The 22,850-nt window shown below is 40.4% G+C and overlaps 1 protein-coding gene across 3 annotated transcripts in view; it reads right to left on the minus strand.

The window, feature by feature from the left end:
• Window positions 1-22,850, minus strand: part of LOC145452897 (extracellular calcium-sensing receptor-like) — a 33,968-nt gene that overhangs the window by 5,124 nt on the left and 5,994 nt on the right. Inside the window, exons 2-23 of one of the 3 annotated variants that reach the window (XM_080331026.1) lie at window positions 22,510-22,628; window positions 20,801-20,933; window positions 19,426-19,612; window positions 18,214-18,406; window positions 17,349-17,425; window positions 16,679-16,796; window positions 16,120-16,301; window positions 15,311-15,406; window positions 14,998-15,201; window positions 13,893-14,067; window positions 9,175-9,279; window positions 8,795-8,943; window positions 8,459-8,563; window positions 7,889-8,008; window positions 7,046-7,072; window positions 4,505-4,724; window positions 3,805-3,926; window positions 3,249-3,348; window positions 2,515-2,594; window positions 2,109-2,224; window positions 847-963; window positions 733-768 (exon numbers count right to left, since the gene is read on the minus strand). In XM_080331026.1, coding sequence (XP_080187152.1) covers window positions 735-768; window positions 847-963; window positions 2,109-2,224; window positions 2,515-2,594; window positions 3,249-3,348; window positions 3,805-3,926; window positions 4,505-4,724; window positions 7,046-7,072; window positions 7,889-8,008; window positions 8,459-8,563; window positions 8,795-8,943; window positions 9,175-9,279; window positions 13,893-14,067; window positions 14,998-15,201; window positions 15,311-15,406; window positions 16,120-16,301; window positions 16,679-16,796; window positions 17,349-17,425; window positions 18,214-18,406; window positions 19,426-19,612; window positions 20,801-20,933; window positions 22,510-22,628 — 2,779 coding nt within the window. In that variant the 3' untranslated portion in view covers window positions 733-734. The remainder of the gene's footprint in view (window positions 1-732; window positions 769-846; window positions 964-2,108; window positions 2,225-2,514; window positions 2,595-3,248; window positions 3,349-3,804; window positions 3,927-4,504; window positions 4,725-7,045; window positions 7,073-7,888; window positions 8,009-8,458; window positions 8,564-8,794; window positions 8,944-9,174; window positions 9,280-13,892; window positions 14,068-14,997; window positions 15,202-15,310; window positions 15,407-16,119; window positions 16,302-16,678; window positions 16,797-17,348; window positions 17,426-18,213; window positions 18,407-19,425; window positions 19,613-20,800; window positions 20,934-22,509; window positions 22,629-22,850) is intronic. The other 2 variants (XM_080331024.1, XM_080331025.1) reach the window with 2 other exon arrangements.

Raw genomic sequence — 22,850 nt, forward strand, 5'->3', positions numbered from 1 at the left:
TTTCGAAATTACATTCCATACACTGTAATATATAGGCTCTACACAACGAAACCTGATTCCTCGGCATCGAGGAAAAGGCGTCCGCATGCGTTCTTACAAGAACACCGAAGTAGGCAAACGGCTTCGTAGGTAGGGCTGGGCAAAAGCGATTACCTGAATAATTCGATTCTGAATCGAGTACGAATCGAGTCGAGTTCGAGTATCACGCATTATAGTGTATGAAGGATTTTGAATGTTGAAATATACAGCTTTCATGTGATCGCAAAGAAAATACTACATTACAGATAACTATAACTAGTTTTCAAATGTGCAAATTTCATTACAATTCGTGTTGATCACAACATCACATATATTTCATTTCCACTAACGTGTCCTGTAGTACATGTTTCTAACACTGTGATACGACCAGAGTAGATGATTACTTTCGCCAACTCTGGATACGAGCAATCGAGATTTCAAGGCTTCCGAGGTAGGAAAAAGTATCGGAACTTTCATTCTTGTTGATAAATTAACTCTTATAGTTGACAGAGGCGGATAATTTCAATGCTCGGGAAAAGTCACATCTCTTTGCTCGACTCGAATCATGAAAATTAGCACTCGGTTCGGATTCGAAGACTCGAATCATTGTGCCCAGCCCTGTTCGCGAGCCATTCCCATTACAGAAAACTTAACACGAATAGTAAGACTAATTCATGCGTCTTTAAAGCGAGATGCATGCCAGTGCGTTCTTACTATCACTGGGCCCTCTCGTTCTTCTTGACGTAAACCCTGTTCAAAACATTTTCCGGTCATCTCATATCCAATTGCGTCGTGTTAGAATCGACGGGTAATCAAGTAACTGTATACCTGTTTTCTCCGTTCGAATTCACAGACACGTCTGACAGTTTTCTGCTACTGGCCACGTTGACTTGGAGATGCACGTCGAACGTAGATTGGATATTACTGTCTTCGTTGGGCAGTTCACTGTGTAGCAATTTTACAAGTGTACATTTAATACGCTTGCGACGGGGCTCAAATTAAGATCGGTCTGGCCCTATAGTTAAAATTAGTGGAAAACTGTAAGAGACAAATAAAAATACAAACAATAAACGATATATAGATATAAAATTCATATCGAAAGAATCGCACTGGAGGTCGGATGAAGCTAAAGGCTTAGATATCGGTACAGCTACTAAAAAGGGTCAGGGCATTGTTGATATTTTACTTGAGAAAACAATTCTACAGATGCGAAGGACAGCGCTGGACAAACCAGACCCGGACAACTATATATTTCTTGATGTCTAAGTATAGACTGATTAGAGCAGTGGCTCCCAACCGGTGGGGAATTCAAGGGCTCATGGCGGGGAATAGACGCATTTGTGAAACATTATATACAGGATAGTCTACATATTTACGGCGACACATGCGCAATTACCGTTACCAGTTAACTGCTCTGGAATGTATGTATCGAAAATTATGTTGCGTGTTGTTCAAAAAAACTCACTTTCAACTATGGATAACCTGTGATGGCGTCACAAACGCATCCAGCACGACCAGTATGACGCGAAGTAACGCTTTCGTTAAATTCTGAGAGTTACCGCTATTGGTTCACAATACGATTTATGCTGCAGTCATTGGCGATTGTGTTGCGTACTGGTGTTATTGTGTGTCTTGTGTACTCAAAACAAGCAAATGGCTGCTCCGCAATGGCAAAAGTTGAAAGGAAATACGACGATAGTTTTGGGTCGTGGGGATGGAAGACAAAAAGTTTGGGAACCACTAATTAGAGTGATATGTTGGTAGTTCTAATTCTATTTTAACTTATGAATTGTTTCTTTGCTCTAGTTTCAATTCTAATTTGATCTAATTTCAGATTTTTCTGTAAATGCTACTAGGGAACTGTAGTGCGAAACATTAGTACTGACATTTGCCATTTTCTTGCTTGTCGGAAAGACCTCTGATTTGATATGAACTGATCGTGATTTTCTTGTATTTCATTCTAATGCAGAATTTAATTCAATTTACAAGTTTTTTTTTGTGAATTCATTAAAATTCTGATCTAATTTGGAAAGCTAAAATTTTATAGGGAACTAGGGCAGAAACGCTGAATTAAATTGTCATTCACGTACCGCGGCGTAGTCAGGCGATGTCTCATTTTTCCGTTGATTTCAATGCTCACTCCGTTTTTGTTGTCGGAGTCGCTGTGCCCTCTTTTCGGATTGGGCGACGGCGTTGGATTGCTTTGCTGAGAAATCAATTTCAATTTTATGTTGAGATCATCCTATTCAGTATACAATCGATGGTGGATATTTTCGGCTGATACTCGTCAGCGGGCATTCGGCAGCAACTGGTAGAGAAATCAAAAGAACTTTGTATTAGGGATGGTGTGAACGTGAGGTTCACGTTCGAATTTCGTTCTGATTCGGAATCGAATTCAATTTCCAAGTGTACAGTTCTAGTATAATCCGAAAAGCTTAAAATTTCTAGCTATTCAATATATCAAGAAAAGATTAGCGACACAAATAACGAATTTACCCTCTGCACTTTCGTAGCGCACGGAGAAGGTGAGATCATCCCGCTTCTGAGAGAAGGCGAAGGGCACGGACTCTCACCGACTGTAAAAACGAACATCGTATTTTGATCTTGTATATGAATAGGACGTTGTATATTTTCTTGAATATTTTGCGGCATATACAACGACTCGTGATAAACATAGACACGATCTGTGCATACTGCATATGCATACCATGAGTTTATGATGTAGGCCTACATATGGCGCTGGTCAAGGAAGGTGCAGAAATAACCCGGTAAGGAATTCTCGAAGGCAGACTTTTACTAACTACTGGATTTTCAAAATGCGCAACTTGAACTAGAACTGGAAATAACGACACTTTACACGCAGCTAACTATAACTAAAACACAACTATAACTACATTCAATTCGGACGCAACTCATTAATTCCTATATAATCGGAAATGGGCCGGTTTTCCGCATACCTCTACAAGTTTGAGCTGCGAGGAATGTCGACCTCAAGAAGCAACCCTATGACTATATACCAGTGTTATTTGTCTTGACTCTGAGTCAGCAATGGATGCAAGAACATCACACAACAGAACACCAGTATCACGATTCACGCCAAACGACGACACGTGTTTTCTAGTAGAGCGGCAACTAAATTCTTTCTTATATGTGCAACTAGAACTAGAACTACTCACGTTCTAAAATCCACGCCTAGAACCAGCACTTATAGTTGACCGTCTAATACTTACTTCCGCTGGTGGTCGTGCTTTTCTTGTCCGCATTGATGCGATATATGACGGACTTCGAAGCTGCGCGGAAGGCGTGCGTCACAGTCGCGCTTCTTACTCTCTATAAAATGTAACAAATATGATTACAGTATAGAATCGACGGGCAAACATAATCGCAGCGAAAAGTGTGGTTCACCGGACTTGATAACGACTGAACAACATTTCCGTATTTGTGTTTCAATATAGAGCCAATTTGCGCCAATAATCATTATTCATATTTTCATCATAGGTGTGAAACGTAATTCAGCCAGGTCCCGACAATAAGGCGTAATTGCCTACTTGGAAAGACATTGAATACCCATATTATTGATGCTGTGGTCCGCGGGTTTATCAAGAACTACGAAATTGGTCTGCGAGTAAATCTGAGTTTGAGAACCCTGGTGTAATGCATTGTTATAACTCCTGCGATCATACGTTCATTCGTATTTCATTCGTGCCTATTCTAGTCTGCTTTGCTTTCTTTTAGCACCTGACTGTGGGAATAACACTCATTTCGGTAAGAATATATTACATTTACCTCGGATGTGTTGTTTTCTGGCGTCACCAATATGATGTAGAGCTTCGGGAAGAATATGCAGCCCAGAATACCGAAAGTCGAAGCTAGAATTCCGATACAGTAAACAGCAGTCGCCATAATACCTGGAAAGTAAGTTAGTAAAGTTAACATGAACATACCGGAAGAGCATGTTTCTTATTTTTTGAAGCTATGACATCACGAATATTTAATTGTCACGTAAAAGTGGATCGATATTGAAAATTGAAAATATAGGGTAAAGATAGCTCCTTTGACGAAAAATATCTTTAACCATGACTACATCGTCATGCAGCATTTTTACGGTAGGTGGTCATCATCTTCAGAACATTCATTCCGTACCAATGACCTATGTCTACGTACTGTTATTGTGGAACCGACTATTTCGCGAGATTTAACTATTCCATATCGTATATGTCGGGTGTAATCGTCCGTAGACTCATGCTACATGTTTGGAAAGTATTTACAAAATTATGACATGATTATACAACTTAAAAAAACACAATTTCTTGCAAGAAGGCCTTTGTTTAAAATGCATCCCTGGAGCTGCTAGTATGATTACTGACACCACAAACAGGTTCGATTTACGAAAGTAAACTCAGTTACTATGGTATCATGATTTGAATATTGAAAAAGTCATGCATACACGATATGTCTACCGTGCCAATACATATCAATCTCCTACCTCTGGTCGTGAGATACGCGGGAATGAACGACAGCCACACGATGAAGAAAACTAGCATCGAAAAGGTGATGAATTTCGCTTCGTTAAAATTCTCCGGAAGCTTCCTAGCGCGGAACGCCAGCACGAAGGCGGCCGCGGCCAGAATCGCGAGGTACGCGACCGCCACCATCATCAGCGGAAAGCTCCCTGAGTCGCAAATGAACAGGATGCGGTCCGGATCCTGTACGAATAATGGACCATCATGTTAAGGTCTTGAAAGATCTCGACAATCGCCCTTTAGAGTCGATGTTAATACATACAACGAAATCTTGTGTCCCTGTGGAACTGTGTCCCTCTGGACCGACACAATGTGCCAGACTTGACAACTATAGGGTTATCATAATTTGAGATCCGAGAATGAGGGCACTCTTTACAAGTGATATAAAGAAACATTGACACGGGAGATTTTTGCGGAAAATGGTTATCGGTCGTGGTTTGAATTTTTAAAACCGGTCATTTCTCCGAGCCGGTGCCTAAGCCAGTTTTCACGTGCCTTTTCTGCTATTATTACCATTATTAGTTGTCTCTATGTCACCGCCTAAAACTCACCGCAATAAACAGGACGGTTTGCCGAAAAAATAAGATATTTGGACGTCCTCGGAGGACATTTCGGTTTTCTTGAAAAAAGAGGTCAAATCCTCCTAAAGAGGACATATGATATCCCTACAACTAGATAGCTCCATATTAAGTATAGCGAAATGCCGACAATTTAATTTGTGAAATGCTGTGTTTCTCTCATTATGATTCTACAGGAGAACCCTTTAGTGTGAAAAGAGCCGAGTTTGGTGTACAGACATTTGCCGTCCTCATGCTTATGAGAATGAGCTCATATTTGATACTGAACTTGATTTTTGATTTTGTTCTTTCCAACTAGGAATTTAATTAAAACTCCAAGTTTTTGCGAATTCGATAATTCTAATTCTGATCGCATTTGGAAAGAAAAACGTGCAGCTATAATTCTACATCTACTCTAATTTGGAAAGGCTGAAAATTTTCCACCTATCCTACTCTGGGAACTACTTCCTCGTCAACGAAATGCACTACCAGCAGTGACTTCATACAATATAGCTCTCATAAATACGCTGGAAACACTCCACTACTCTACCAGCTAAGCAAGAATTAATCTTGTAATCAATGGAATTACGTGAGTCAAACGCCAACCCAACAGCCATGTGCTGCGTCTACGCGAGCCTATAGTAGAAATACAGCTTCACTAGTCACACATCGTTAAAGCATCCCTAGGATTAAGGAATCACATTCCATGTCAGTGAAGATTAATGGTCGCCGGTAAGAGCCGCTGTTAAGGCACTCTGCAAGCGTAAAACGATGACAACGGTCCCATGCAGACTTGTACAAACTACCGCGTTTTCAAAATGCTCAAATAGAACTAGAACTAGACCTACTCATTTCAAAGTCTCGCATCTAGAACTAGAACTACACACTTTAGAAAACTAGCAACTAGAACAGTCGTTCAAACGTGAGTGACATCTCTCCCCCAGTGGTAGATTTTGAGAAACAATGGTGCGAAAATACCAAAGGGGGCAATAGATGAAAAAACACGTCCTGTGAGATACATTTATTTAACACGGACAAAGAATACGCGTGAAGACGGCTTATTCTGCTTATGACGCGAAAGTTTTCTAAAGCGGTACACGCGGAAACCGGTTTTCCGAGCACCTACTTGGACGAAATACCTTATTTTAGTCAATTCACCAGCGATCAGAGCTAGGTGAATATAGATTTCCGGTATATACGTCCGCCTTTTCGGATCCGTAAATATTGGAGGCGGAAATTTGTGTCACGCTTGATAAGGGGGCGAAGAGTTGAAAAAGATTGGGAACCACTGAGCTGTAACTGTAACTAGATTCTAGAACTACTCACTTTTGAAAACTAGCAATTAGATCTAGAAGTAGAACTAACGACCTTAAAAATCCACAATTATCAAACTAAAACACAACAAACAAGAATCAATTACGAAACAACTCTGTAAGTTTGACTGAACTTTGAAAAAGACCTACGAGATGTTGCAGATGGAATCTGGATTTCAAAAGGGTTTCGAGTTTGAATTGGGATTGGTTTCGAACGAACTCCAAAAGCTACACCCGGGCTAAGGTTAGCTGTGACCATTCCGAGCCTGCAATGGCTACAAGAACGTCACACAACAGAACACCGGTATCGCGATTCACGCCAAACGACGACATGCGTTGTTTTGATTTTTCGGCAACTATATTTTTTTCAATGCGCAACCAGAACGATATTGGATTACTTACTTTTCAAAATCGGCAACCAGAACTAAAACTAAAACTACAACTACTAAAACAGAAGTTAGTTGGCAGTCAACTAACTAGCTTGGCGTAGTTTGAACAAGTCTGCTCACATGCACACGTATATCCCGTTAATTCTCGCACGAGCATCAAATAACTCAAACATAGTCCACACAGTGTTACAATGCTTCAACCATATCGGTCTTACACCGTCATTCGAACATGCTGCAAAACTCACCGTCCTATGATACCAATCTGACGAAAGCTGTCAACATAATTTACGTGAAGGATGATGTGCCGTTAAATCAAAAATGTTCTAATGGGACTGTCCGCAAAACGCAAAGGCGTGCAGGAAATCCGGCATCGCCGTTCGTGTGTTGAAGATGGGAAATCTTGAAACGAAATTGTGCTCAAATTTCGAGTTTTGAAGCCGCTTTTTAAAGAAAGCGATGCATCTACGTGTCGCATACTGATTGTGCGTACATTTAGAAATAATTCTGTCGATTTTTCTGTGACTGCAATATGGATGTATATCATTTATCATGCCGTTTTTCTCACCGTGTCTGCAGATGCACTTTCGCTGTTCTAAATATTACGGGAACAAAAATTGAGTAATGTGTATCGATATTTGCGTGGTCGAAAGAATACGAAATTGTCTCTAACGCGATGTAGAACTGGAAACCGGTATTCTTTGTGATCGCATAATCGGTACATCTTTGAACGTTCGATATCCTTCAAACTGGCGTGCATGATACTTGAACATTAAATTCCGAATTGAATCCATCTGGTACTCGATTTTGCCGCACTCATATATACTTTTATACTCATATGTAACATCATAGGCAGCGAGCTGCCTGTATCACAAGATGTTTGATGGAAGTTTCCCACTGTTTCTTCCGAGCATTTGAATGGACATTTTACATATTCCGTTATTTACGAGATAAATTACATACTTCCCAAATAAAGCAAGGAGGCGACACATCATTAACAAAATCTAACATTATCTTCTAAGATAACATTGTTCGTGAGTGCACACGGCGCAGTCATACAGAACTGTGAATGCCTAATTGCCTATACTCACATATATTCGCTCTAGTTTTGGAGGTGAAATCAGCAGCCATGCAACGCATATAATCCCTTGAACGAGAGCCACCAGCACGACCACCAAAATCTGCAAGTGCTCGCCAAGCCAGCGACTCCTCTGTTGATGCAAAATATATCCAATTGGCAACCTTGTCCGGACTAAGCGTAGTTTGCTTTTCAAGGTTATTTCAAGGAATTCTTTCAAGAGCTTCTCGAAGGTACAGAACTTTGGTATACAATTGAATAATATATTCATACTGAAATAAACCCGAATATTGTCGGCTGACACTCGCCAGGGGTAGTCGCTGCTACTAGTTGCTGACGATTATCCATGGCGAGTGTTAGCTGAAGTTATATTCGTTTTTTTTTTTTCAATATGAAATCTTGTAAGTATAGAGCAGTGGTTCTTCACCGGAGTTCATATGACCGTAGTTTGAATTATACATCAAGTCACTCAGCAGCGTACTATGGAATAGTAATACGAACTTTTACTCTCATCCGTTGCCACCACGTTCCACGGTATAGTCTATTAAAAAGGGCACTTGCAAGCAATCATTCGGATACTCACTTTTCTTGAGTTCAAGGGCATCGTGGCTTGAAAAGCGGTGAGAACGCGTAACGTCTTCACCAGGATACACGCGATGCAAAAAGTGAATGATAAGAGAAATGAAACCTAAAAAGAATATAGACTTATGAAAGTAGAGTCATGGATAGCGATGTAGAATGGCTTGAGACATCATCTCATATGTATATTATAACAATTTCGATAATAGTGTTCAGCGTATGTGGGAGTATGTGAGACTTCATAGCGACCTACACTTGAAGCAAATCAATAACGTATCTACGACACGGTAGCTTTCGACGCTCCTGTCAGCAAAATATTTGTTAACAAACAAACTAATACCTGTCTCGTGCGACATGTCCAGTCCTCGGGTTTAGCGATGAAGACAAACGGTGTAATGAAGCAGAAAACGAGAGATAAAAATAAAAGGAGGCTGATTTCGAAATTGGTGGCCTTCACGATGGCCGTGTTGCGATTCCTTATGAACACAACTGAAATAGAAATAACGAAACCATCAGATCGAGGTTTACAGTCTTCCATAGCATAAACTAGTATCGAAACTATAATTCTCGTTGACGAATTAGCGTTTAGTGGTCAGGAGAGTATAAGTACTCAATAAAATCATTTCGTACTACTTGACTCGGATCGTTCTGCCAGGACCTAACCACTATATGCGGAAGAAACTAAACCTTTTAGCCGGATATGTAAGCGCTATGCTTTACCTGCAGTGAAAATCACGAGGATAAGCCCGACCGTGCTACATGCAGCGAATGTAATCCCATACGCGTCATTCCATCTCATATAATCCTCCGGTTTGGGAATACATGCTGTAGAGAAAGCGCATTGAAACGTTACATAGGCATTACAACACACATGTAGGCTACAACACACACACACACGCGTCATCGACGAACAGATAGGGCAGAATACAAGAACACGTAACGCTATATCAAGCATGCCGTACCTCAAGTCTGGAACAACATATTGCCGGCCAGCACGTCCACATCCAGGTCGAAATAAAAGCAATTTATACTAAATACTATAGTCAACTCCAAAGATTGCCAAACCTCAATCATATCAACATATCAACCTCGCCTATCACCACATGCGTCATTCGTTTTCATCACTAGTCTTTTTATTTTATCCCCTATTTATGTCCATCCTGTGAGCATGCATCCGCTTTAAATCGCCTGGGCCCGGCTGGGTGTCTGATTTCGAAGACTACTGGAAGTCGATTCGACACCTTCCTATCTTTCCATTTTGTCGCAGTCTTTTGGGTGTTTTGAATTAATAAACTGATACTGATATCAATCATAAACAGATCAGTTGGCGTCTGTATGAAGACACAGCAAAGTAATATCCATACCGTAAACCAGGGGTTCTCAACTTCCCTCGTATAACGGGCCGCATTTTCACACCAAAAGACGCTGCGGGCCGCAGAACATTATCACCATGTATTTGTGGGCTACTATTAAATTTAAGCTACTGTAGCCTATTTACCAGTTTTATACGGGCAGTTATTAAAGCATTAATGGATAGCGTTCGTAAGTTTGCAGTTGCCGTTTTTTGTCGGAATATCCATCTTCAAGTGGCGCAAGTAGCCTATATCCCTTCATGGAGCGTACATTCCATTCGTTGCCATGCCGGTATATACACCCTTCAAACCCTTGCACTAGCGAACCGAACTCTCTGTTTCAATGCGAGAGCGAGCAAGTATAAAATTACGGTGAATTTTTCGTTACAGAGGTCATTATCACTTTGAGCTCTCCTGAGAAGAAGTCAGACGCTCAGTGTCATTTATAAAGCAAACCAATCAACTCTTCTCCTTTCCTTCCATGGCTGGAGCCCTACACCAAAAGTTACAGAAGTCAGCTTTGTCAAAATTGATGTTTTTCACTGGTCATCTACCGTTTGCCCCGTCAGCATTTCCTCTGGAAATATGTCCACTCTGATAAAACGTACCTGGATAATTAGCTATTCAATGTGTGTACAATGTGTGCAGTCGATAAATTCGTCCAATGCTAGGCTAAAGTAGTCTGTACGTGGCAACGTGTTTCAGAACATGTGATAAAAGATCGACTGATATCGCTATTACTCTTCTGGCGACTGTTTAATCAGACAACTGCAGCTTCGAAATTTGTCAGGTGATGTTGGACTTGCTGCTGAGTTCTGGAAACAGCGAATATTCGCACAGTACGTTATAGTTTTATTGAAGTCACAACTTGACTAGCAGATTCTTGGCTTTAGCGATATTCCAAGCAATTTTGAACAATGTGTCTGTCACGTCGTCGGCAATTTTTCAAATGCTTCGAAATATGGATTGCTGGGCTTGAAACCAAACTAGCAACGTTTTCTCCAAAATCAGGTGATATGTATAACTCTAGATGAAACTATCGTGCTATCAGATCAAGCTTCTAGGCTTTCTTACAACAATTGTTCTTCGACAAATGTGCCACATCGGTCTTCCATAACAATACTGTGCCAGTAGTAATTGCAGTCATATTGAAAGATGTCGCGGGTTGAGAACCCCTGCCGTAAACCGTTCAACTGAAGCGCAGCTGTTCACGATTTAAGAAGCAGCTATCTAGTGCGGGGCATGGACCGGAGCCGGATCGGATATCCGGCCGGATTTTTTCAATTTTGGTCGGGCCGGATCGGAGCCGGATCAGTATTTTTTCTGCTACGGCCGGAGCCGGATCGGAGCCGGATCAGTATATTTTTGATCCGGCCACAGCATGACTATAGTAACTTCCGACCACAGTGAGAAAATAACCGAGCCATATCTGTAAAATCACTGAGCCATGACCCAAATTTATGCTAACTCATTCAATCGCAGCATTTATTATATGACTAAGCATTTATTACCTCCAACATCCTTGTTTCCACCAGAGATGAGCATGGATTAGGATTAGGTTTTGAAAAAACAGGATTTGTGAAATTTTGTCGGATTTGGATTGGATTTGGATTAGACATTTTTTTCAGAACGGATTAGGATTTGGATTGGATTTACCTATTTTCTGGGAGATTGAAATGTCGTGTGGCGAGTGGCTACAAACTTTATTCAGATCAGTTAATAATGTACTTATGGTTACTAAGTTATCTTGAATCAAGTAAATCGTTGGTTGTGAAAGAAAATTTTCGAATCCCTCCATTGCATAAATTAGTATTTTTTCTGAATTTCCAGTTGGAATCGGATTAGGATTGGACATGGACTTGAATGTGAAAAAGTCATGGATTAGGATTTGAATATGGATTTGAAGGTTCGGATTTGGATTGGATTAGGACATAGAAATTTCAAATCCGCTCATCTCTGGTTTCCACTGTATGTCGTCGATGCGGTCTCCTTTGCGTGCAGTGAGATGGCTGGTAATCCTAGTATTATACGATTGTTGATATACAATGTTCTTTCCAATTCTCTACTAGTTGCTGACGATTACCCCTGACGAGTGTCAGCCGAAAATATTCGGGTTCATTTCAATATGAATATACTATTTAATTGTATATTGAAGTTCTGTACCTCCAAGAAGCTCTAGTATTATAAGATCATCGAAAATAGCAAAAGCCTTGTATGAAGAAGGGAAACCACACGCGGTTGATGTGAAGGGAAATAAAAGTGAGGTGTGGCCCTGGCACCAGTGAAGTGAGGAGGGCGGTGACTACTCAGGATTTGTTCTTTGTCGGCATGGTGGTTTGACATTCAAGCATGAGAGAAAGAACAGTGGCACAACACATTAAGCCACTCATATCAAAACCCGATGCAGTGTATCGAAAGTCATACCATCAGCGGGCCAACGTTCAATGTCATCCTTTCTGACAAAAACAATCTGCTCCGCTTCCGACTAAGGCCAAGGTACAATTGCTCAAAGCAGCCACATCATTCATTGTAAAGGATTTGAGACCATTCCGATCTTTGGAGGGTGATGGTTTTGTCGAACTTGCTCAAACATTTATGGATATAGGGTCGGTGTATGGTCGAATGAATGCAGAAGAAATAATCCCATCCAGACATACCGTTAAAAGGGAAGTTCTAAGCCGTGCTGCACTGGAGAAGGAAAAAATTTCTATCATTGTGAAAGCGACTATTAGCGAATATGGGATGATTGAGCTCACCACGGATATGTGGGCTGATGTCAAAAGCAGACATTACATGTCACTGACAGCCCATTACATTCGCGAGGAAAAGCTGCACTCTGTAGCAATATCTGCAACAAAGTTTGAGGAGCAGAAATCAGGTGTAAATCTGCTAAATAAAATCCAGGAATGTTGCACTGAGATTGGACTATCTAGCTCTATGCTAGACTTCTGTTATTTTTAACAGATGACGCAAGCAATATAAGATCTGCACTGACAACACATCAGAGACTGACATGTGCTGCCACATGTTGTCGACTGTCCTGCAGCACACGTTACAGCCCTCGATGTCCGTGCATAGTCACTGCCCTATAGTTCTGTCTGATACTGACATGATAGAAAAAGTTTCTGATACAATATCTCGTTGCAAGTCGTTGACCGCATATAGTCTACCTTGTCATTTTTAATTCGATACCAGCCTGTGAGTGTAGTTTTCATATCCCATACAAACCTGTGAGTTTTTGTTACCATGTAGCCTACCTTGTCTTTTTATATTCGATACCAGCCTGGGAGTGTTTACGTAGTGTTTGTGTAGTTTTCATATTCCATACAAAGCTGTGAGTTTCAATGCCATGTTTCTTTTTTTTTTCAACATAACCTGAACCCATTGCCTACTACTGCATTTGTTGTTAACTGGAAATAGCTAGTCGTACATGAATATTATCGGAGTTTTTTGGATCGGATATCGCTCATTTCAATTATCCGGCCTCGGAGTCGGAGTGGAGTCGGACCAGAGGATTGTGGAACAGGATCGGAGTCGGACCAAATAATTTGTCGATCCGCCCCGCACTACAGCTATCGCGGAAGTTAACATTGATCACGAATAATATTCAAATATCCCATTAATTCCGCTCCTCGTCGCGGATTGGAATTGGCAATGCATAGAAATTCGGACACCGCAATATCGCCAATCTGCTATAGCGGCAAGGACCATCGTTATTCTATCCAAAACGCAAGGTATTATAGTAAAGTGTATTTGGGGTTACCATATTTTGAGGTCTAAAAAAGGTCACTTTTTACAAGTCGCAAAAGAAATACTTTCGGACGAGAAAACGGAAATTTTAAAAATCACTTGAAATATTATTGGTTGACTAAATACAAATCAAAAAAAACAATTTTTACAACAGACTCCGAAAATCTCCGATTCCACGTTATTCGGTTGGCGTTAACCCTTTTTTAGTCATTTTTCGCGTCATTTATGGTGTTATTTGTTGTCCGTGTACGGTCGCCAACAGAGTAAATGTATGTTAAAGCCAATGCATTAAAACATACAGTCTCGTGTAGGACGACCGACTCACTAACCGCTTACCAGTTCTTTCGCTGTTTGCCATTTCCCATTCATCACACTTGGAGCATACGGGCATATTGCTAGCGTTCGTATATTCCCCAGCGCGACAAGGCTCGCATTTGAAACAGCAATCGCTGGCGAGGTTGACTTTGTAAAATCCAGGATTACATGGCGGACTGCAGATCGATGAGGGGACCTGCTGAACATTGTATTACGCGTGGCTGCCAACTGTTATGCTCATAAATATATTTGGGGCATTGCGGGATAAGAATACGATTACATCAATATTTCTGCGTTAGAAGAACTTCTTGGAGATACATAACTTCAATATGCAATTGAATAGGATATTGATAGGCCTATTGAATAGAACCCGAGTATTTTCGGCCGACACTCGTTAGGGATATTCGTCAGCAACTACTGGAGAATTGGAAAGAACATTGTATATCAACAATCGTATCACATCAAAAAATATGTCGTCAGCGGCAGGAAATTTAGAATCATCGGAACGAAGAGAGCGCTTAAGCCGACTCCAAGGTACCCAAATGAAAGTGTTAACAGCCTCTCGTTTCGTCAAAGTAGTGATCGTTCGTACTCAAGTATATGTAACGTCTTTAATTTCGACTCTGGTGCAAGTACAAATAGTAGGTAAACTATAGGCTTAGCTTTGCTTTGGAGTATTCTAAAATGATCTGCTCTTCATTAACTATTGCAACTAATAGGACATAGCAATAAGACATTGTGTATTTTTATCCTTGATGTTTTTGTGGCATGTACACCGACTCATGATGTACTGTACATACACACGATCTGTGCATATGCAAAACATGAGTGCATGATGTGCATATGCCGCCGGACGCGTAAGGTGCAGAAATAGCCTTGAAAGGCTCTTCAAGTCTTGCATCACCCTCCACGCTATCCCGTTAATGCTGAGCGCCAAGCGGGAAATTCATGGATACCAGTGCTACTAATCAGGTCTTTGGTCTGATCTGGTCAGGGATCGAACCCACGACCTACCGGCCAAGAAGTCGGACGCTCCACCATCACGCTATGTTGTCAGTAATATCGTCTTGGGTACTTCAAAAATTTGTAAGCAAGTCGTAACTGATGACCTTCGGAAAAGACATACTTGATCAGTCAGTTGCGTTCCGTTCTCGTCTTTCCAAAAGATGGCGCCCGAGTCGATGGACCACATGTAGCCTCTAACCTTGGAATAATTCCCAACGTGTTGGTACGAGACGTCGTCACTGAATGTACCGTTGGCCATGCGCAGTGGAAACCAGCTGACCAGTTTGTAGGTAGCGTTTGGATCGCCATTAGCATCAAATCCGAACTGAATCAATAAACGCGGTTTAATAATAGGAGATTGATTATTATAGTTGTATTAGAATAAAGTCGAATATAACACTCTTTCGATAAGGGTTCGGGACATCGGCACTTACATTTTCATCAGTTCCGGGCGACGAGAATTTGACCTGTTTAATGTAAGCGAGTAGCTGCCACGGTTGCAAGTTGTCGATGTCGGGACACTTCCCATCCTGTAAGTAGAGTTTGACAACTGAAGAACATTCAGATTTTCCAAATTAGATTAGAATCAGAGTGATGGCTGCAAATTAGTTTAAAATTAATAATCCGCAAAAACTTGAAAATCGCACGAAATTCCGTATTAGAAATAAACGCAACGCAAATCAAGTTCCCTTGATATCAGAGCAGATTTCATCCTCACAAGCACGAGGATGGCAAATGTCTGCACACCAAAGCTTCGCTCGTCTCGCACTATTCCAGACCGTGACCTTATGCGGCCCGTAGTACTAATGCGGCCGGCGACGCGATTCCGACCGGCCCGTGCAAGCATTTTAGACCATAAATTAAATTTGATGTTAATAAGTGGAGAAAATATAAATTTCTGTGTCGGCCCGCCAAAGTATTTCAGCCTCAAATTTGCCCACCCGGGAAAAATAAATGCCCACCCCAGCACCATTCAGATCTCCTGTAGAATTTCCAGGAAAGCTAGAGATTATAATAAAATTAAAATGGACTACCGACATCTCGCTGTATATTTGTCTAATTCAACAATTAGAATTATCTTGTTGTCTAAGGCTTCACCTGTAAGCATTCGTATTTTAATTGATTATAATCATAAGTTATAGAAAGTGAAAATCTATGATCGAAACCAATTGTCTGCACTCTGCAACACAGATTTCACTTGTTATTAAACTCGCGACTTTCCTATCCCTATTCCAAAACTTACTTTTAGCAATCCCGACCCCTCAGTGCAGTTCATGATGTCTTCCAACGCGTGGGCGATGGCATGAACCGCCAAATAAGTTGTGTAACTCTTTTCCAATTCGCTAGGAGTCCAGTCCAGATATCCGTTTCCAGATATATCCGTAAAATGCTCCTTTCCCGAACACGATGAACGAGGAGTAGAATCTGAATCAATGAAGTTAAAACGACCGATCGGAGGCACGAAACTTGGTTACAGCACACGATACACCTTTGATTGTGTATAAATATATATAATTACAGCGTATAGCGAGGTACAGTATTGCGCTATTAACCGTTGGTAAGATGCGGACTAGAACTAATGTTATTAGAATTTGATTTATTTTTTATTATCAAAATAATAATATTCCTCCACATTTTTGCTAACTAATAAAATTGTGAATTTGTCTACAAAAAAGATGCGAAACAAGTTTGACTCAATTTCCATTCGTAGAAGTGAAGTTATTCGAGATTTTCAGTAATAATTATTGGATTACCCACAGTAAGTATTTTTATTTTAATCCAAGTTTTCCAACTAGACTTGCCTTCTCTGATATTATTAGGCGCTGGCGCAGGGCATATTTCTTCTGCGCAGTCGCACTTGAAGGATTTCTCCCAGAACTCGGTGACGAACGGATTCTGCGGTTGCGCAAATGGAGACACCTGGTTGCAGAAAGAATAAACACGAAACTCATTACGATAGCAAGCGTATCAATTATATTGTTGTCCCCTAGCGAACAAGAGACAACTAAATAATGTGTGAAATGTTTCTATATGCTATAATTTTGATTGTAATCTAATTTCTGGTGTTCTTGAAAATGCTACAGCAAACTGAATAGAGCGAAACGAGGCAAGCTCGGTGTACAGGCATTTTTCATTTTCGTGTTTATGAGTATGAACTCTCAATTGATATGGAATGAAGTCGATTTTTGTTGTATTTTTTTCTGAACCTGAACTTAGGTTAATTTTGCAAGATTTTTCGAATTCGGTAATTCTTATTACAGTCTAATATAGATAAAAATGTGTAGCTATAATTCTATTTGTAATCTATTTTGGGAAAAGAGGAAAATGTTTTAGTTGTCAAATTCTGCAAGAGACCACAAACACGAAAACCTCAAGAATCCTCAGTTGTGTAATGACCCCATGAGAAAAACCAACACATATCGATTAACTCTATGTGTTCGGCCGCCTATGAAATAGCGCTAATATACCCACATGTTCAAGGAAAGTGCGAAAACCATCCATAGCACCTCCCCGCGTAGCGATACCAAGAGTGCCGTGCATAACGGATCCTGAATGTACGCATAATTGTGTATAGAAAATGAAGAGTGAAATTATGATGGTAATTGAATTCATGTTCGTCTACTACGCGAGTTATTTCATAATCTTATTTTCACGGTATTAGGGATGCCGCCGCCGACGTTGAGTGAATAAAATGTTGCAATCGATATTTAGGTGCACTGGGTGGTTTTAGCGAAAAACCTTACAAGCAAAATGGGATGACCATTATCGCGAACTCGTTTATGGGAATGACGGAATGGGATATTGCATCTAGACACGAGGCCAATATAACAAGGATTTTGTGATAGGCAGCATTCATTAATCGGAGGATTTCGGGCTAAAAGTGTTTACTTTCCAATCGAGCAATGTTATTGCTCGTGCTATCATCAAACATATAGCCAAATAGCCCCATGTTGATTGTTTACTCCGTGATGTACACAGTGTCATTCTTGGACCTGAAACGGTTACAATGATTAAATAGAATAAACAGTGCATATTCCCACAACAGACCTCGTATGTCCAATATTAATCATAACATCAAACGCTTACTAGACGGGACATTTAGAGCCTATAGCAACACATACGTGTGCCTGACGAAGAATAGCCTCTACGCTGAAACGCCGACACCTTTTCCCAATAAATAACAAATAACTGGATTAGGCAAAATTGAGTACCTGAGCGATTCAATTATGAATTAACTCCGCTCAAATCATTACAATTAACACTCAATTCAGACCCAAGCACTCGAATCATTGTGCCCAACCCCACCTGTTCCAAATGACTGACCGAATATATTTACCTCCCGACTCAAGAATGGATCTTGAAGTAGCCCACGCTTCACTCGCTACCCAGATCTTGCCGTTGACGTTCCTCTCCTTCAGCGTTTCGGACAGAACCTTGATTTCCGTCCCGCTCATGAACAAAACAAACACGGTAGCGTTGTAATTCCGTATCCGCTCCACTAGATTTGTAAGCTTGCTTTTGGACAGGTCCTGCCGAAGTAAGTAATCGATATTTGGGACTGTCTATTTTCATCAACTAACGAGAGCAGTGCTTCCCAAACAGTGGGATGCAAAGCTATTTTAGATGGGTCACGAATAGGGTTGCATTTAAAACAAAAATCAATTTAAAACAAAGATTTTTATAACAAGGCCCTCGTTTAAAACATGTTTTTTTTTGTTTTTGATCTAAGCCATGACGTCACGAATATTCAATTGCAACGTCATAGTGGATTGAGATTGACAATTGAAAATATAGGGTAAATATTGCTCCCTTGACGAAATATCTGTACTATTGCTGTTGAATTGACTATTTTGAGGGTTCCAACCATCCAATATCGATATACGTCAGTCCGTAGGCTCATACAACATTAATTTTGGAAAGTATTTACACAGTTATGGCATACCGTAATTTTACAACCTAAATAAACACAATTTTTTCAACTAAGCCTTTGTTTAAAACATTGTTTAAATCATGTTTTAAAACACCGTTTGTTTTAAATGCAACCCTAGTCACGAAGCAGCTTGTCTTGTCCACTTGTCTATTCAATTAGTGATAGAGGACTGATTTTGGTTACTATGGAATGTCAGGAATCTTCTAATTGATATCATAGCAGTTTTATTGGAATAAAAAAAAATTGGAATACGGACGATCTTACATGTGGGGGTGGCACAAAAATAGGTGAACCTCAATATTCGGTAATTTTAGATATTTTCAAGTAGGAAAATCAAGCTTAAACTAGATCTGATAATATTGAATAAGCAAGCCCAAGTTTCGCATTGATAGTAAATTGCATGTGTTTACTATATTCTTTTCTCGTATTTGTTTTCATTCGTTTGGTGATATCTCATTGCTGGTAGCACAATAAAACTTTAAAAGTGCATGGGTCGCGAAATGAAATAGGTAGCTAAGCACTGAGCTTTAGAACTATACTCCAGTAGTTATAACTGTGGCTCTAACGAACCGCGGGGATTTACTTATCCAGATGTATCTTATTATTAAGGTCAATTACCTCTGATACATACTCCTCAAATTCCACACATATTCCGTCGGCAACTTGTTTGAAAGTGGCGAGTCCCTGACGGCCGTACTCGTTATCGCTTCCAATAACTCCGACCCACGTCCAATTGTAAAAATGCAAAAGTCCTACCATAGCGTTCGCTTGGTCTCTGTCGGTTGGTATCGTTCGCAAAAATGAACTGATAAAGAACAATACGACATGTTACTAATTACGGCAGACATGTTTCAAATGCATTATAAAACAACGCTGCTCAACGGGGGGCCTCGGTCCTAATGCGGACCATTTCAGCATTGAATCTGGACCTTATGCGTCTCAATTTTCTAGCACACCAAATCCATTATATCACTGATTTTCAAAACATAGTGCGTTGTTTCTTATTTTGCCTGCTCTTCGCGAGTTAGCAGTGGAAGTTCTCATTATGTTTTGGTCTATTTACAGCTGCGAGTCATCGTTTTCAAACATGAACTTTACAAGGCATCGATTTCGGGTTTGCATGACCAGTGAAAACCTTGACCCTGCGACCCGCTCTATCTACATATCTAGACTACATATCTACAATATTCGGATCTACTTATATATGGAAACTACAGATCATGTAATAAATCGGAAATCGACAATAAACGTCGCCTTAATACAGACGTGCTCAGGCCACGCGTGTGTTTACTCATACGCAATGCACTACGCGGGCGGCTTAAAACAAACTTTGTATATAGAGTCATTCGACCAAAGCCGATCACATTGAAATTTCCGACTAGGGGAGTTGTGTACGACCGAATTGTATGGTTCAATTGTTTTCGGGATGACGTTATATCACGCTACTATCATCCCAAGTATGAAAAGTATCATAATATGAGCTGTGGCATTTTACCGGTCTCAATTGTGGCTAACATCGCCTAAATAAGTCATACTTAATTCGTCAGTAAAATTATCGTGTGTAATAAACTTGTGCAAACTACCAATCTATTTAGTTGACAGTCAACTAACCTAAGTTTTATAATAGTTCCGTTTTTTTCCGGTTCGAATTTCGAAAAAGGAGTAGTTCTAATTCTATTTCTATAGATGTGCATTAAAATAAATTCAGTTTCTCATCAAATAGAAAACACGTGTCGTCGTTAAGCGTGAATCGTGGTACGGTTGTTCTGTTGTGTTTTTGAAGCCATTGCTAGTTCGGAGTCATCAATACTATAAGAACGGCGTAGCCAGAGGGTGGGTGTTAGAGGTCGAATTCCGTCCTATTTCAAACTAAAAACCCAGTCCTTTTGTACTACTTATCCGTTTCCGATAAAACAGAAATTAATGACTTCCGTAAGAATTGAATCTCGTTCTACTTGCGTATTCTGAAAACCCAGTGTTTTGGTGTGCATACTTATAAATCTTTGCGCTCAGCGTCCGCGTGGTTGAGCCGTAGCTGATCTGCGGAATATCGTACACTCCCAAAATGTTGGCGACTGCGATCGAATTTGAAGAGCTTGTAGGTCCCACCAGCACTTTTACTCGTTCTGGAAAGTCAATGAGCTGATCAAAGTAGTCACCGTTGCTACTCAGGTAGAATTGAGGCCGTAGCTTTCTACCAAGTTACAAGTAGGAGTAGCGGTTTTCACGGCGTGCCAAAAGTACTTTAAATGGAGGCACAAAGGGAAGGATGGATGTTTCTCAACCAAGTAGTTTCGGAAAGTAGATTTCTTCAAGGGTTTGAAATAGTGAGGTGCATCTTCAAGACTAACGCAAAATGACCAACGACGCCACAAATAGGCAGAGTATTCGAAAATTTAACTAGTAGTTATACTGTGGCGGCTATTTCACTAAGTTCTTCAGAAGGTTTAACTCGGTGATTCCCAACGTGGACGATATCGTTCTCAGTTGGCGATTTTGAGAATCAAGGGGAAGGAAATACCATAGGGGCGATAGGGGGCGAAAATGTCAGAACGTCCTGTGAGATACATAACGATCAACGCGGCCATAAAATTCACGTGAAGGCCGCTTATTCTGCATGTGACACGAGCCGGGGCTCCGCACGAACAATGATCAAATTGAGGTCAGCTCAACGGGAAGTAGAAGCGGAAACCGGTTTTCCCAGCACCTACTCCGAAAATGACCTTTCTTTGTCAATTCTTCCGCAATCAGAGTTTAGTGAATAAATTTTCCGTATACATGCCCTATTTTTCTGATCCGTAAACTTTGGGGGAGGAGGGGGGGGGCAAAATGTGTGTCGAGCTTGATAAGGGGCGATAAGTCGAAATAGGTTGGGAACCTTTGATGTAACTCTTACAAGTGATGCAAACATATCCGAAAACCATGCATGTTAATCTTCAAAATATATAAAGCGTACAAGACAAAGACGTTTCCCCGGAAAACTGTTCATTTAGAAGTGGAAGTATTCAAAAAATACATCCATATTAGTGAATACTGTACACAGTCTCAAAACCTACTAGTACTAAAGAAATAAAATCATTTCGTTACATGCATTGCCAATGAAATGCGTACGACGACGACAACGGTAAAGTAATTCGAATGCAAAGTCACCCACGGCATGTCTTTTCTCAATACAATCTGCGTATGATAGACGCTAAAGATGTCACACGCTTCTAGTTCGCGCAACCGGAAAGCCGACATGCGATATTTAAAGTCAAATAAACCGTGTAGGTCTTATGGGATATTGTGATTTCACTGGACTGTCTTAGACGTGATCATTTGAAAATGCGCGATTCAAAAAATGTGCACTTAGAGAAAATATAATATAGGGTGTTGAATACCTGTTTTATATATATACTTATATATTTATTGTGGGAAATATAAAAAGGTTAATTCAGCGAATTGCGTATTTTTGGCAATTTATTGAAGCGCGTGTCAAACTGCTAGCCGCATCGCATCAATTAGTGCCCAAGAAGTATAGCTCTTGCTTTCAAAAAGTTTGGTGAAAAAAGGTGTATAAGGTAGCGGCGTTACTACTACTCCTCTACTCGAATAGCAATGCTCAATACTATGACCCCCTCTAATTATTGAGTGAGGTCAAATGCACACTGGGCATAAACCATACCTCAAGTGTTCAAAGTCATTTATGATAAAGTCACTTACCCCGCGTGTTGCTCACGTTGTAATTCACAATGTCCAACGCCTGAGACACGGATTGATACGCGGAATCGCAAGAATCGTACACTTTCCATCCAAGTTTCAAGCCGGGGAGAATGGTGGAGCTGAAAATGCATTTCATTACTTTGTAAATAAGAACTAGATATCCATCACGTGGAAATTGAAATTATAAATACAATAACAATATTAAAATAGGTATAGTGGGTAGCGTGTAGTGAAAGACGATGTCTTCAAGTATAGTGAACTTGAACGTTCCTTGCCACTAATCATTAATTTATCCACGGGATTAAAGTTTCGATATTATTTTACGCTGTGAAAGTCTGTAA

The sequence above is a fragment of the Botryllus schlosseri genome, chromosome 12, assembly GCF_051294905.1.
Source record: "Botryllus schlosseri isolate E-star chromosome 12, Bs_hap1, whole genome shotgun sequence".
In the NCBI taxonomy this organism is placed as follows: Eukaryota; Metazoa; Chordata; class Ascidiacea; order Stolidobranchia; family Styelidae; genus Botryllus; species Botryllus schlosseri.